This window comes from Saimiri boliviensis, chromosome 10 (genome assembly GCF_048565385.1).
Source record: "Saimiri boliviensis isolate mSaiBol1 chromosome 10, mSaiBol1.pri, whole genome shotgun sequence".
NCBI lineage: Eukaryota > Metazoa > Chordata > Mammalia > Primates > Cebidae > Saimiri > Saimiri boliviensis.
The window spans coordinates 109,009,297-109,024,042 of record NC_133458.1 but is presented as its reverse complement, the minus strand read 5'-3'; the positions used below and the strand labels follow the sequence as shown (position 1 = coordinate 109,024,042).

General features: G+C 37.8%; 1 protein-coding gene across 1 annotated transcript in view; it reads left to right on the top strand.

The window, feature by feature from the left end:
* ABCA13 (ATP binding cassette subfamily A member 13) overlaps positions 1-14,746 on the top strand; it is a 427,963-nt gene that overhangs the window by 382,018 nt on the left and 31,199 nt on the right. The window contains exons 58-59 of the mRNA XM_074379707.1: positions 643-746; positions 10,813-10,905. Of these exons, the coding sequence (XP_074235808.1) occupies positions 643-746; positions 10,813-10,905 (197 nt within the window). The remainder of the gene's footprint in view (positions 1-642; positions 747-10,812; positions 10,906-14,746) is intronic.

Below are 14,746 nucleotides of genomic sequence, written 5' to 3'. Positions count from 1 at the left end.
AATGAAATTTTCAAATGTTTATCTCTTTACCCAAATTTGGTAGGGTTCCAGCCATTATTTCTTTAATAAACATTCTGCTGCCCCTTTTTCTCACCCTCTTTTATTTGTAAGTCTCATAATGTAAAAGTTAAGTGTCTGGATAACGTGCCATAAACCCTGGAGGCTTTTCTTTCATAATTTTTGTTTGTTTGTTATTCCTTGGCTTGATATTTTCAAATAATCTGCCTTCAAGTTCACAGATTCACTTTATCTGCCTGATCAAATTTGCTTTTGGTGTTCTTCATTGTATTTTTTATTTCATTTATTTTATTTTTCTGCTCCAGTATTTCTATTTGGTTCTTTTTATATGTAAATAATTTTGATCTCTTTTTTGAATTTCTCTGGATTTGGTGAGAAGGAAGTTGTAGCTCTTGGGTGGCATGCGGCATGGCTGGGGAGTCAGGCACTCAGTCATTGTTGGCTCACGTTTCCCTGTCATTCTGGCCTTTGTTGAGCAGAGTGGAACAAAGCCAGCTGGAGAGGTGCCTGTTAGAGCCAGAGCAGAGATTTTTCTCTCACCTAGGGTTTGGCCTCCCATATCATTGCATATATTTCTCTGTGTGTTTTTCAAATGCCAATGACTATGTGTTGTATTTTTTTCAGGATGAGCCCAGCTCTGGAATGGATCCCTGCTCTAAGCGCTACCTGTGGCAAACAATAACGAAGGAGGTTCGGGAAGGCTGTGCTGCAGTGCTGACCTCCCACAGGTGAGCTACAATCTCTCTTGTGATGATTTCCTGAGTAAGACTGAGTAACAAAGCTAAGAAGTGCATTTAGGCCCCTGCACTGTGCTACACATAGACATTTATTAATCTTAATGCTGTAATGATGATATTGTATGGGAATTCACTCAGGGTGGTAGCAAAAGTATTAAGGGAAAAATATTAGAGAAAGTTGTGGAATATAGTCTTAAACCCTTTTGGAAAGCCTAAGGGTTTTTTCTACAGTTCTTGGCTGAAGGCAGCCACAGTCTCTTTGCAGGAGCCAGAGAGATTAGGGTGCAAAGACAAAGGAATGTGGGAGTTTAATTGGCTAACTTGTTTACTCATGTGGTCTTAAAACTAACCTTTGAGCTGGATAGCCGTGTCAGGGGTAAGTCGACCAGGGATATTACCCACTAATGGTGTTTGCTTTGGGCATCAGAACTTGTCCTTTAATCTTTCAACCTCCAGTGGTATTGACTCAAGCCTTTGTCAGTTAAACTTTACTAAATAATGTGAGTCTTTCTGGCAGGCGGAGACTGGTGGTCACAACTGTTTACAGCACTCTTCAGGGAGTCTGTAAGTGGCCACACTCACTCAGAGGAACTAGCAAAGCGTAATATCTGTGTGTCAGTGTACTTTATTCATCCATCACTGAGTCAGGGTCTGCAGGACAGACCCCTGCAGGTGGCAACCCCAGCAATATTAATGTTAGTCTTCACTGTATAAATTGAGACTGAAGCCACAAGGGATTACATTATGTAACATGTTTACATAGCAAACAGCTGGCAGAGCTAGAATTTGAACCTAGTATTATCCTGAAGGATCTTTCAGATTCTTTTTATCTAATGCCTTGTATTTCAGCAGATAGAATTAGTTGAACTAAAATACATAACAGGTTATTAAATCTGGTTTAATATTTTCTTTATCACAGAATTAAGTTTGTAATTAGATTTCAAAACCATTGGCTTTTTTTTTTAACTCTCTAGTACACTGTTCTGGGCCACACAGATATACAAATATAGATTTCATAAAACCTGCTAATGGGGAGTGAGCAATATGATTTAACTAATACAAATCTTAATGAGGTAATGACGATCAGGCTTTAAACTTTAGACTTGTTTTGTCTTTATGCTTAAGTAAAATATACTGTAAATAAGATGTCAAGAGCTGCCAAAGATCTGACATTTTGCCCTTTTGCAAGCTAACAAATTTAGATTGATACAGTTTTATGAAAGAAACTATATCAGAGGAAATGAGACTTCTTGGTTGGAAATAAAAGACTTTATTCCTCCCAGCAAAAGCAGTCGCCAGAGTGTTGGCATGGTTTCTCATTGGTTCCCTAAACCCCAATTTCTATGGGACTAATGGATACCTGCACACACAGGAAAGGAATGCCAAATCTAGTGAAATGACTCCCTTACAACACCTGATACGGAAGCCAGCTCTTGGTTTGGGAGGAGGTGTCACCTCTTCTATGGGTGTTTGCTGCAAGCATGACTTTGAGAAATGGCCCAAGTCAAGAGCAGTCAGGGCCTTACAGTCTTGGAACTCATGGAAAGACAGGTAGGAACGCAAGGGACCAATGGAAGTATGCCTCCCAACAGTCTAAATCATTCGGTCTATGCTTGAGTGGCCCAGCCCTTGTTACCACAGGTGAAATATAAAGCTAGCCTTATCATTTGAAATGGGAGATTTCGGAGAGGACCTCAGAAGACTTTGCTGATTACTGCAGCATTATTAGTTTATATAAAAATACTATTAAATGCTATAACTCAGCATGCATAATCTTATTACACATAAATCTTGCAGCTATTTTTTGTAACAAGTGTTAGTGGCTGCAAAGCCAACTTGTTATGAAGAAGTCAGCCATTCACACATTTCTCACATTGCTTCATGTTAAAGTAGACTTTTCTTCTTAATTTTCTTTCTCTGGACTTTTTATTATTTTTTAAATTCATTCACTGGTAGGTTTGTCTATATTGCTTAACATTCCCCAATTTTTCCTGCCAGACTGAACTTTACACTGTTATTTTTTTTAATAGCTTTTTCTGAAGTATAATTTACTTTTCATGTAAGTTAACCACTGTAAGTATGGGATTCTATGATTTTTTTTTTTTAGTGAATTTATAGACTTTGCAAATGTTACCATAAATAAGCTTTAGAACATTTTTGCCACCTCCCCCAAAATTTTCTCCTGCTTATTTTCAGTTAAATTACCATTCAAAACCCCCCACCTAGGAAGACATTGATTGCTTTCTGTCTCTGTAAATTTGCTTTATTTGGATATTTCATTAACTGAATCATCTAATAAGTAGTCTTCTGTATCTGACTTTTTTATTTATCATAACATTTTAAAAGTATATCCAATTGTGGTTTATGTCAATAGCTTGCTCCTTTTCATTCTGAACAGTATTCCATTGTGTAGCTATACCACTTTTGTCTGTCCAGTCACGAGTTGAGAAACATTTGGGTTGTTTCCAGTATTTTGCTGTTGTGAATAACATGTTATGAACAGTCATAAATGTCTTTGTATGTAAAGACATATGTTTTAATGTTTTAAAATTTTCCTCAGCGTTGGTTATATAGATTGTATAGTAAGTTGTGTTTGACACTTTTAAAAATTGCAAAGTTATTTTCCAAATTGGCCTTATCATTATATGATCCCAGCAACAATAATAAGAATTCGTTATTCCACACCCTTTTCACTACTATCTTTTTTGATTATATGCATCCTAGTGACATGGGGTTTTAATTCACATTTTCCTAACGACTAAAGCTGTTAGAATATTTTCATATACCTATTGATTATTTGTATTTATTATTTAGTAAAATATCTATTCAAATATTTCCTTCATCCTCCATTTTTTTTTAAATGACTTTATATTTTAGAATAGTTTTAGGTTCACTGCAAAATTGAGGGGAAGGAGATATTTTTATATTCTGAATACAAGTTCCTTGCTGGATATATGTTTTGCAAATATTTATTTCTAGTCTTTGGCTGTCTTTCCATTTTATTAATGATGTCTTTGGAAAGCAAACATTTTAAATTTTGATTACATTCAGTTTATCAATTTATTTGTATATGGTTTGTGCTTTTGGTGCATCATCTAAGAATTATTGGTTCAAATAAAGTCCTAAAGATATTCTTTTTTGTCTAAAAATTTTAGAATTTTAGCTTTTATATTTAACTTTTTGATTTATATCGAGCTAAATTTTGAGTATAGTATGAGAAAAGAATATAAATTACTTTTATACATGTTAATATTCAATTATTTCAGCACTGTTTCTTGAAAAGATTATCTTTTATATCCCGCTAAGTTGTTGTAGCACCTTTATTGAAATCAGCTGATTATAACTATATGGATTTATTTTTGGACTCTCAATTATTATCCATTGATATGTATGCCTGTTTTCTCACCAATGTAATATCATGTTGATTATGGTTGTTTTCTATTAAGTTTTGGATACGGGACATGTTAGTACTTCAGCTTTTTCTTTCTGCTACAAAATTGTTCATTCTCTTAAAATACTTTCCAATTTCCTTTGTGATTATCTCTTTGATCCTTAGTTTATTTAGAAGTGTTGTTCAATTTTCTAATATTTGGAAATTTTAAATATTTTTTCTATTATTTATTTCTGATTTAATCTGTTTTAATTAGATAAAATGCTTTGTATGATTTCCATCCTTTTAAATTTGTTTGGACGTTTTAATGGCCTACCAGAGGAGTTACCATTTTTGATTTTGTTTTTTTCTGATAAAACACCATATTATATATTTGGTTTTGCAAATCATATGGTGTGTACTGTACTATCCAACTCCACTGTTGTAGTGTGAAAGCTTCCAACAGCATTAGGTAAATGCGTAATTGTGGTTGTATTCCAATAAAACTTTTATTCGTCGCCTCCAACACCCCACATAATGCTAATAGGCTGGATTTAGCCAATGGGCTACGGTTTTCTACTCCAGGCTTAACATGTGGTCTATCTTAGAGAACTGGCCTTGCAAAGTCATAAGTATTCTATAGTAGTGGGATGGAATATTGTATATACAGCAAGTTAGTTTGTCAGTGTTGCTTAAGTGTTCTATATTCTTACGGAATTTTTCCTGGTTATTTTATCAATTACTGAAAATAAGATGTTGAAATCTTCAAGTATAATTGTTACATTTTTCTTTTCCTTCTTTAAATTCTGTCACATTTTGATTCATGTCCTTGGAGTCTGTGTAGTTAGGTGAATATGCATTCTTAATTGCGGTCATACTAATATTTTGACTTTCTTATTATGAAATGTCTTTTTTGGGGTCTAGTAGTATATCTCAAAGTCTGCTTTGTTTTTTAAGATAGCCATTGGCTCTGTCTTTTGGATACTGTTAATATGGTATATCTTTTAATATTCTTTTACTTTCAAATAATTTGTGTCTTTGAAGAGAAGCAGTGTTTCCTGTAGATTGTGTATAGTTGGATATTGTGTTTTTCCCAGTCTGACAATGTCTGCCTTTTGTGTGAGGTGTTTAAACCATTCCACATTTCATGTAATTATTAATATGCCTACAGTAACTTTGGCCATTTTGCTATTTTTTATATAATGTCTCCTATGTTTCTTGTATCTCTGTTTCTACTTGACAGTCATTTATTTCTCATATAATTATCGTAGATTGTTCTCAGGAAGACTGCATATCACTGCAATTTCTCTTTTATATCTTCCTATTCATTTAGTTTCTCTATCTATCTATCTATCTATCTATCTATCCATCTATCTATTCATTTCCATAAGTCTGTCCATATTCATGGAATACAAACATCAAAATTACTCACTGTTAATGAAGAGTGGGGAAGCTTATGATTTATTCTGTGATTCTAAAATAGTGGCCTTTAGTTGAAAAGAAGTCTCTGTATTGGAGATTTTCCTCTTAACTTAGAGTTCCTTTATCATTGCTTCTTTTGGTTCCTTGCCCCAGAGAGTCTTGTTATAGCATGAGCATGGAGCAAGGAACTGAGGAGAAGAACCTTGTATACTACTTTTCTTACTAAGAGAAGTTGAAACCAGTATAATCAAGAATGACCAACACTACTTTTTCTTGCACATCCAACATCATGAATTCCAATATAACTCTTGAAATCTCTGCATTGCCTAGCCATATATCTGTACTACTTAGATTAACCAGTGATACAGAAAATGTTGTGTTTATTCTTTGAAGCTGGCACATCTTACATGGCTGGAGAAGGGTAAAGCATGTCAAGGGGAAGGTGCTGTACACTTCTTAACCAGATCTCGTGTGACTTCACTCATGATCACGAGAACAGCAACAGGAAAACCTGCCCATGATCTAATCACCTCCAACCACACCCTTCCTCCAACATTGGGAGTTACAATTTGACATGTTTGGGTGAGGACTCAAATCCAAATCGTATTATTTTGTACCTGGCTTCTCCGATATCTCATGTCTTTTTCACATTGCAAAACACAATCATTCCTTCTCAAAAGTCCAGTATAACTCCTGAAATCTCTGCATTGCCTAGCCATATTTATGAACTACTTAGATTAATCACCCATACAGGAAATTTTATGTTTATTTTATGAAGCTGGCACATCTTACCTGGCTGGAGAAGGGTAAACACTTCTTAACAACCCAATCTCATGAGAATTCTGAACTACTTAGATTGAAACTTAGTCCAAAGTTTCATGTGAGAAAAGGCAAGGCCCTTCTGCATGAGCCTGTAAAATAAAAAAAACAAGTTAGTTACTTCCAAGATACAGTGAGAGTACAGACATTGGGCAAATACACCTGAACCAAAAAGGAGAAATCAGCCAAAAGAGATAGGCTACAAGCCCCAACCAAATGAGTCCAAAACCCAGCAGGGTAGTCATTAAATTTTAAAGCTCCAAAATAGTCTCTTTTGATTCCATATCTCACTTTCAGGCCCCACTGATGCAAGGGGTGGATTGCAAGCCCTTGGGCAGCTCTGCCCCTGTGGTTCTGCAGGGCTCAGCTCCCATGGCTGCTCTCAAGGGCTGGCATTGAGTGCCTGTGACTTTTCCAGGACTGCAGTGCAAACTGTCGGTAGATGTACCATTCTGAGGTTTGGACGATGGTAGCCCTCTTCTCAGGGTTCCCCTAGGCAGTGCCCCAATGGGGACTCTGTGTGGGTGCTCCAACCCTACATTTTCCATCTACACTGCCCTAGTTGAGGTTCTCCATGAGGGCCATGCCCCTGCAGCAGACTTCTGTTTGGACATCCAGGTGTTTCCATACATCCTCTGAAATCCAGGTGAAGGCTTCTAAACCTCAACTCTTGCCTTCTGTGCACCTGCAGGCTTACTGCCATGTGGAAGCCACCAAGGTTTACTGCTTGCACCCTTTGAGCAGTGACCTGGGATCTATCTGGGGCCATTTAGCCATGGCTGGAGCTGGAGCAGCTGCAACACAGTGAGCAGTGTCCTGAGATTATGTAGGACAGTGGGGCCCTGGGTCTAGCCCACAAAATCATTCTTCCCTACTAGACTTCCAGACCTGTGATGGGAGGGGCTGCCTAGAGGTCTCTGAAATGCCTTTGAGGCATTTTTCCTATTGTCTTGGCTATTAGCATTCAGCTCTTCTTTATTTATGCAAATTTCTGCAGCCATTCCTCCTCAGAAAATGTGTTTTTTTTTTTTTTTTCTACCACATCATCAGGCTGCAAAGTTTCCAAACTTCTATGCTCTGTTTACCTTTTAAATATGAATTTTAATTTCAGGGCATCTCTTTGATCATGCCTAACAAAAGTGAACTTTGCTCCAGTTACCAGTAAGTTTCTCCTCTCTATCTGAGATCTCCTCAGCCTGGACTTATTGTCCATATCACTATTAGCATTTTGTTCACAACAATTTGACAATCTCTAGGAAGTTCCAAACTTTCCCTCATTTTCCTGTCTTCTTCTAAGCCCTCCAAACGGTTCTGACCTCCACTCATTATCCAGTTCCAAAGCTGCTTCCACATTTTCAGGTATCTTTATTGCAATACATCAACTTTCTGTATTAGTTTGTTCTCACACTACTATAAAAAAAGTTTAATTGGCTCACAGTTCCATAGCCTGTACACAAAGTATGGCTGGGGAGGCCTCAGGAAATTTACAATGATGGCAGAAGGCAAAGTGGCAGCTGGCATGTCTTACATGGCCAGAGCAGGAGGAAGAGAGTGAGAGGGGAAGGGCTACACACGTTTAAAAAAAAATAGATCTCGTGAGAACTCACTATAATGAGAACAGCAAGGGGGAAATCTTCCACCATGATCCATTTACCTCCCACCAGTCCCCTTTTCCAACATGAGTGATCACAATTCCACATGAGATTTGGGTAGGGACACAAACACAAACCGTATCAGACCTTCACTTGTCTGAACTATGTTTAAGAAACTAATGTATAAGTGACTTCATATTCTGCCTATTTAATTAGAGTACCTACAGTGTACCCATAAGATAATTACTTTTAAATTGAAATTAATTAAAGAAATGCATGTTTCTACAGGAAAATATATAAGGCATATTTGGAAAATTTATGACATGTATTTCTTGGACTTCATGCTAAGCAACTATAACAAAGAAACATCCATTTACAGTGACACAGACAAGATATATTTTTTCTTGCTTAATTCATGTCAGTGGGCTGTACATCATCAGACCAACCAAGTCCTTGGGTTCGTTCTACCATGCCACCATCACAATCATCATGGTTGATGTTCACTCATCAGCACTATGTCTACATCCCAGCTCAAGGTCAAGTGACTTGCTGTATTTCAACATGATCCATAAATTGTACATTCCATTGACCTGAATTTGTTGCATCTCCACATTGAGGTGCATGGAAGGCTGAGAAGCATCTTGATTTGAATGCCCATTAATCCATCTAGAAAACTACTTTATGACTGTTCTCCGATAATATAAATAATACATGCTTCCTGTAGAGGATTTGGATAATGCAAGATGGTAAAGGAACTAAAGAAAATCCATCATTAGTTGCACTGTTGAGATATTGACAGTCATACTTTTTGTGTGTTTTTTTCCTAGGAAGTTTTTTTCACATACCTGTACAATCCTCCTAATACGCATTGTCATTTTACCATTGCTATATTATGAACTTTTCTCCATGTGATTAATTGACTTTGGTGAACTTCATTTTAATAGCTAACACATAGATGAACGCTCACTTATATGAGTGATATATTCTCCTACTGTGGAACATTGACTTGTTTCCAGATATTTACTATTGTAAATAAGTTGTTCCATGCATTTATATTTTCAGTGTTTTCTAGGGTAAGTTCTTAGGAAAGAAATTATTGCCAAATTGGTGTTCAAAAAGTTATGCCAATTTTTACTCCCACCAGCAATATATAAGATGACACATTTAGAATTACTGAGAAAATGGCCTTGACTTTCTGGGTATCTGTTTGACCTGAGAACTCATTGTTTTTTGAAGTGAGGACTGGAAAAAAACAACCACCTCATTTTTCTCTACCATAAACAAAAGCTCACATGAACACTTTTCCAGCAAGAAAATAGTTTTAAAATCAATTGATTTAATGGTTTATATTTTATAATTTGTTGGTATACTTATTAGCCATGAGCAGTTCTTTGGTCTCTACATGTTACTTACCCCTTTTTATCTATTATATTTTTATTATTTTGTTTTAAACTAACATATATGAGTTCTTTATAGTAGTAGATATATGAACCTCTACCCAGTAAGTCTACTTAGATTTTTTTTTTTTTTTAAACAGAGTCTCACTCTCATCACCCAGGCTGGAGTGCAGTGGCATGATCTTAGCTCACTGCAACCTCTGCCTCCTGGGTTCAAGCGATTCTCCTCCCTCAGCCTCCTGAGTAGCCAGAATTACAGGCGCCCACCAACACACCCAGCTAATTTTTGTACTTTCAGTAGAGATGAGGTTTCACCATGTTGGCCAGGCTGGTCTTGAACTCCCAACCACAGGTGATCTGCTGACCTTGGCTTCTCAAAATACTGGGATTATAGGTGTGAGCCATCACAACTGGTTGGAATTTTTAAAATGTTAGTTTGCTGTGTTCAGATACAACTAGTACAAACCCCTTCATAGTTTCTTCCATTGCTTTTCAGCTTAGAAAGTACGTTCCCATATTCAAATCATTACATGTGTAAGATAGTTACATCTTGTTTGGGGCTCTCTTATCTTGTTCTAGTGACATCTGCCTTGTAATTCTATGGTGTATTACCAAATTGGAATTATTTTAGTTATATAGAAAATTTTCATGTTTTCTGGAGCAAGTCTTCTTTCATTATTTTTCTTTCTTTCACTAAGTAATTTTAAAATTATACATTATAATTATTTTTAAATTTTCTTATGGGAGTGATAAACGTAAAATTTTAATTGGATTGTACTATATCTATATTATATTTTCATTAATATATAAATTACCAATTTTGTAACATATTTTGAATTGAAATGTCAAAATATAATTTATAATTACACATTAAAATGTTATAGTAATGTATTTTATATTATACACTATATTAAAATAGAATTTATATTTTACATATAATTAACTTATATTTTATATTTATACTTAAGATAGCATTTGATATTTACACTAACATATTAATATTATTTTATGTCACGTTAATTTTTGTATCATAACAGTTTTTCCATTTTCATAATATCTGTTCTTTTGTTCCATGCCTTCTTCCATTGATTCAAGATTTCATTTGTGCCTATTAGTAAAGCTTTCTTGTTTCTTTTCATAAAACGTTACCATTGCTTTGTAAAGATTATTCTCGTTTTTTATTTTTGTACTATTGCTAAAAGCTTCTCTCCTACGTATTTTATAGCTGATCTTCCTGATGTAAGAAAATATTAATTTTTGTTAATTGTATAATTGGCTGTCTAAATAAAACCTTATGGGTTTTAAAAGCATTTTATTTGGTTAACATGAGATTTCTGTATAAAAAATTAAGTAATTTGCCCTAATGGTATCTTGTCTCCTTTTTGCTTTGAAAAGTTTGACTCAAGCCTCCCCTTTCCAGGAAATGGCTCATTTATGTCTCTTTCCCTTCCTCGCAGCATGGAGGAGTGCGAGGCTCTTTGCACGAGACTGGCCATAATGGTAGATGGCAGCTTCAAATGTGTTGGTTCTCCTCAGCACATCAAAAATAGGTGCGTTGAAACTCTCTTTTTGCTTAAATATTTACTATGAAATCAATAGCATGATGCAGGGTTATGACCAGAGGTGCCTTAGAGGTAAGTGTGTTCCAATTACCTGCTGGCATAAAATAGGAGATGAAGGCTCTTAGGAGATAAAATACTGTGGTTAGTAAGTGAAAGACACAGCAGCTCCCCAACACAAAGTCTAGTGTTCTCCCTGTAAGGGAAGCGTTTTGCTTTTCTCTTCCCAGGAAGAGAAAAGCGCTCATTGTAGTGACATTGGTAAGGGTGACAATAAGATTGAAGAGTCGAGATGATGACAGGACACCAAATGTCCTCTTTACGCACAAAATGCCTTATGAAAAGGCTATACCAATATGTCCCTCATCCACAGTGAATCAGAGTTCCCATTTTATCCTACCAAACACTATTCTTTTGAAAAAGATCATCAATTTAAGAGAGTAAGAGACGGTTGTTACGGTTCCTTTTCATTTGGATTATGAAAGACTAAAGACTTCTTTCCTGTGCTCATTGATCCTTTATTTCTTCCTGGATTTAATTCCCTTCATGTCTTTTCTTCAGGTACTTTTTGGAATCTTAATGATTTTGTTATTAATTTGTGTGAGCATCGTTACATCCTAGTATAACATTTAAAAAATAAAGTTGCCTAAATAAATATCAACTTGTTTAACCTGTCATTCTTATGTAGAATAATTCATTTATGTTGATAAATCTCTTATGTTCATGTATTCAGTATTTTTACGGTTAGGATTCTCAAGCAGAGATTTGGTAAATAGTCATATGTAAATTTTAAATACTTTTAATTTATGGAGAAAATAGCTGTTGCTCAGGATTGAGATGACACAGTAGCGGGTGAGTATCCATTTTTAGAGGTAGGCACTGCTGCAATGGTCAAGCTCACAGTTGCTTGCTGTTTTAAGTCAACCACTGGTCAGATGCACCTACTGGAAACTATTCTCGGTATATACTCTGCCCACTTTTAATAAGTATCATCAAAACAAAAATATTTCATGCTCTCCAGCCTTTATGAATGTCTACATAAAGTTTTATAACCCATTCCTGATTGCTTGGTGATTTATGTCTGATTTATGTTTATAAAAATTTGCTGCAAAAGCCAGCAGGATGAAGCACATGGGGATAGGTTTTCTCTAGCTGGTGCATTCTACACGCTGGAAAATCTCTGCCCACTTCTGAGTTTCAGTTCCAGTAATGTGATACATGGGTTAAGCATGAATTGTTAGTGGATATGAACTATAGGACTATTTCAAATAAGCAATGGCTTGTGGGTTATTCACAGAAACATCAAACTTAATAAAATTTAAAAAATAATTTGTGGCCAGATGTGATGGCTCACACCTATAATTCTAACACCTTGAGAAGATGAAGTGGGAGGATCACTTGAAACCAGGAGTTTGAGACCAGCCTGGGCACCATAGTGAGACCTCATCCCTACAAAACATTTAAAAAATGATTTGTAAAAATTAAATCCAGGCATGGTGGGGTAAATCTGTAGTACTAGCTAGTTTGGAGGTGGGAGGATCACTTGTGTCCAGGAGGTTGAGGCTGCAGTGAGCCATGATTGTGCCACTACACTCCAGCCTGCATGAGAGAGCAAGACCCTGTCTCAAAAATAAGTAAGTAAAATAAAATAAAATAATCTGTAAAGTGTTTATTCTCCTATAACCATAAACCTATAACAAGCAAACATATAATGATGTGTATGTCTATAATGTTGAAATAAAGAATAAAGGATCGATCATGACATAGATGATAATAATAATTAGATTTTTCAGAATCTTGGACATCCATACCTGGGAGTCAGCAACATCTGAACCCATTTCTCTGTGTGTGACACGGAGGTGTTGAGATGGACTAGAAAACTTGTAGTGGGACTCCTTCCTCCCCCTCTCCATCCCTTTCTTTCCATGAGCGTTCACTGTGGCTGATGCCCCTTAAACACTCTTGTCCAGGTAGCATTAAAGCACACAGAAGATGGACTTTTGCCTCAGATATTGTTGTCCTTAACTTAGCAAGCAGTACACAGTCACCTGTGACAATCTCACTACAAGGGCAGAAAGGAGACTACCTCCTGCATGTTCTGATGACATCACCATAGGACGTGCTCCTCAGTGGTGACCTCGGATGTTTAGTTTGGAGTGATTTCCAGGAGGACTCTGAGTGCCAAGGCACCCTCTGGGCTCCTGTGGATGGTGACAGCAGCGCAGAGATGAGGGCCTGGCCCTAGTTTCCCAAGTGCACTCATCACATGACTTCTCTGTTCCCATCTGCTCAGCTGTCACATGGGTCCTTGTAAGCACTAAACAAGCATGAAAGCACTTTAGGAGAAGGCCTTGCACAGTCCACGATTGGATGTTTGCTGCCATTATTATTGCAGGCTATCCGAACAGAACTGACTTTCACCACAGGGCTTCCCACTGGCACTTTGCAAGGGCCGGAGGAGTAGGGAGGGAGATGGTCCATGAGTAGGCTTATGCAGCAGTCCCTTTGAGAGACAAGGAAAGCCACAGCTGAAGGCGTGGGGATGCATGCGAATGAGTAGTTACTCTGAATGATAGTGTGCTGGGAGCAGTGGCCAAGTTTACGGTCAGGAGATGCCTGGCACAGAGAACAGGAGACGCCAGAGATGCTCTTGAGATTTTGGATTGGGGGAATTTGAAAAGAGAAAGGGAAGAATGAGTAAGAGTAGGGTCTGGGTGTGGAAAGAGGTTCTGAGGAGATAACTCAGGAGAAGGCAAGGGTTTTGGAGTGAAGGTTTTGGCTGAATTTGGGAAGGAATCTGAGTGTCAGGATTTCCCTGTGGAGAGGCAGGAGGCTGGTGAGTAGGGTCCCTGGCTTGGGCTGGGTGACATCGCCTCAGAGGGAGAACAGAAGAGAGGAGCTACAGAAATCCCACAGAAGTAGGACCCAGAGGCAGGGCTGTGGCCTCAGAGACCAGCTGCCCACTGGGAGGGGCAGGTGCAGCAAGAGCCCAAAACGAGAGCCGAATGAAGTCAGGCCAGGGGAGCACGAGGGTTTAGCCACCTTTAGTTTCTGAATTGCAGTGCTGACTTTGACCTCATGAACAGTCAGGAACCCTCAGACTTCAGTGCAGGTCGCATCAAATTTGCCTGGACAGGAAGCTGAGGCTTGCACCTGCTATGGCAGTTTGCTTGGGCAAAGCAGCCATCTTTTAGGGTGAAAGGGAAATGTGGAAAAGGAATGTAAGGAAGAGAAAAATGAGGAGCCATAGAATATAGAGGGAGGAATGTATGTGACAAGTAGGGACAGATACAAAAGAGGAAAGAACAAAATGGAAAGTGAAGTAAAATGCCCAAACCAAAGAACTCTCCCTACCTCACCCTCTGGTGCAGGCACAGCCCTCAGAGAAATGGGACCTCAGATGAGCAACAGATCCCCCAACCCCCGGGCTCCCTGAGTTCTTTCCACCTTCCTGAGCCTGGAGAACCAGACCCAAGCACAGGGATCATGTCGTACCCCAATCTGTGGGTGGCACTCTTTCCCACCCTATGTCAGTTCAGTTGACCCCATACACCCATGCCTGGCTGTGCTCTGATTCGCTTCCCTCCTGCTGTGCTCATTTAAATTCCTTCCTTGTGTCCTAAGCACAACCCACATGCACTTTATCATCAGAGAAGGGTTTCTGCAGAGGACACCAAATCCCATTCCCATGCTCCTAACAGAGCATTAAGGCCCCAGCATCCTGCTTCATGCCCGGACTGACCTCATCCCTAGCCCATTGTTTTAAAATATAGTGTATTAATAGAAATATTGAAGTACAATAAGGCTAACAGATCAGGAGAGGACTGCCTTT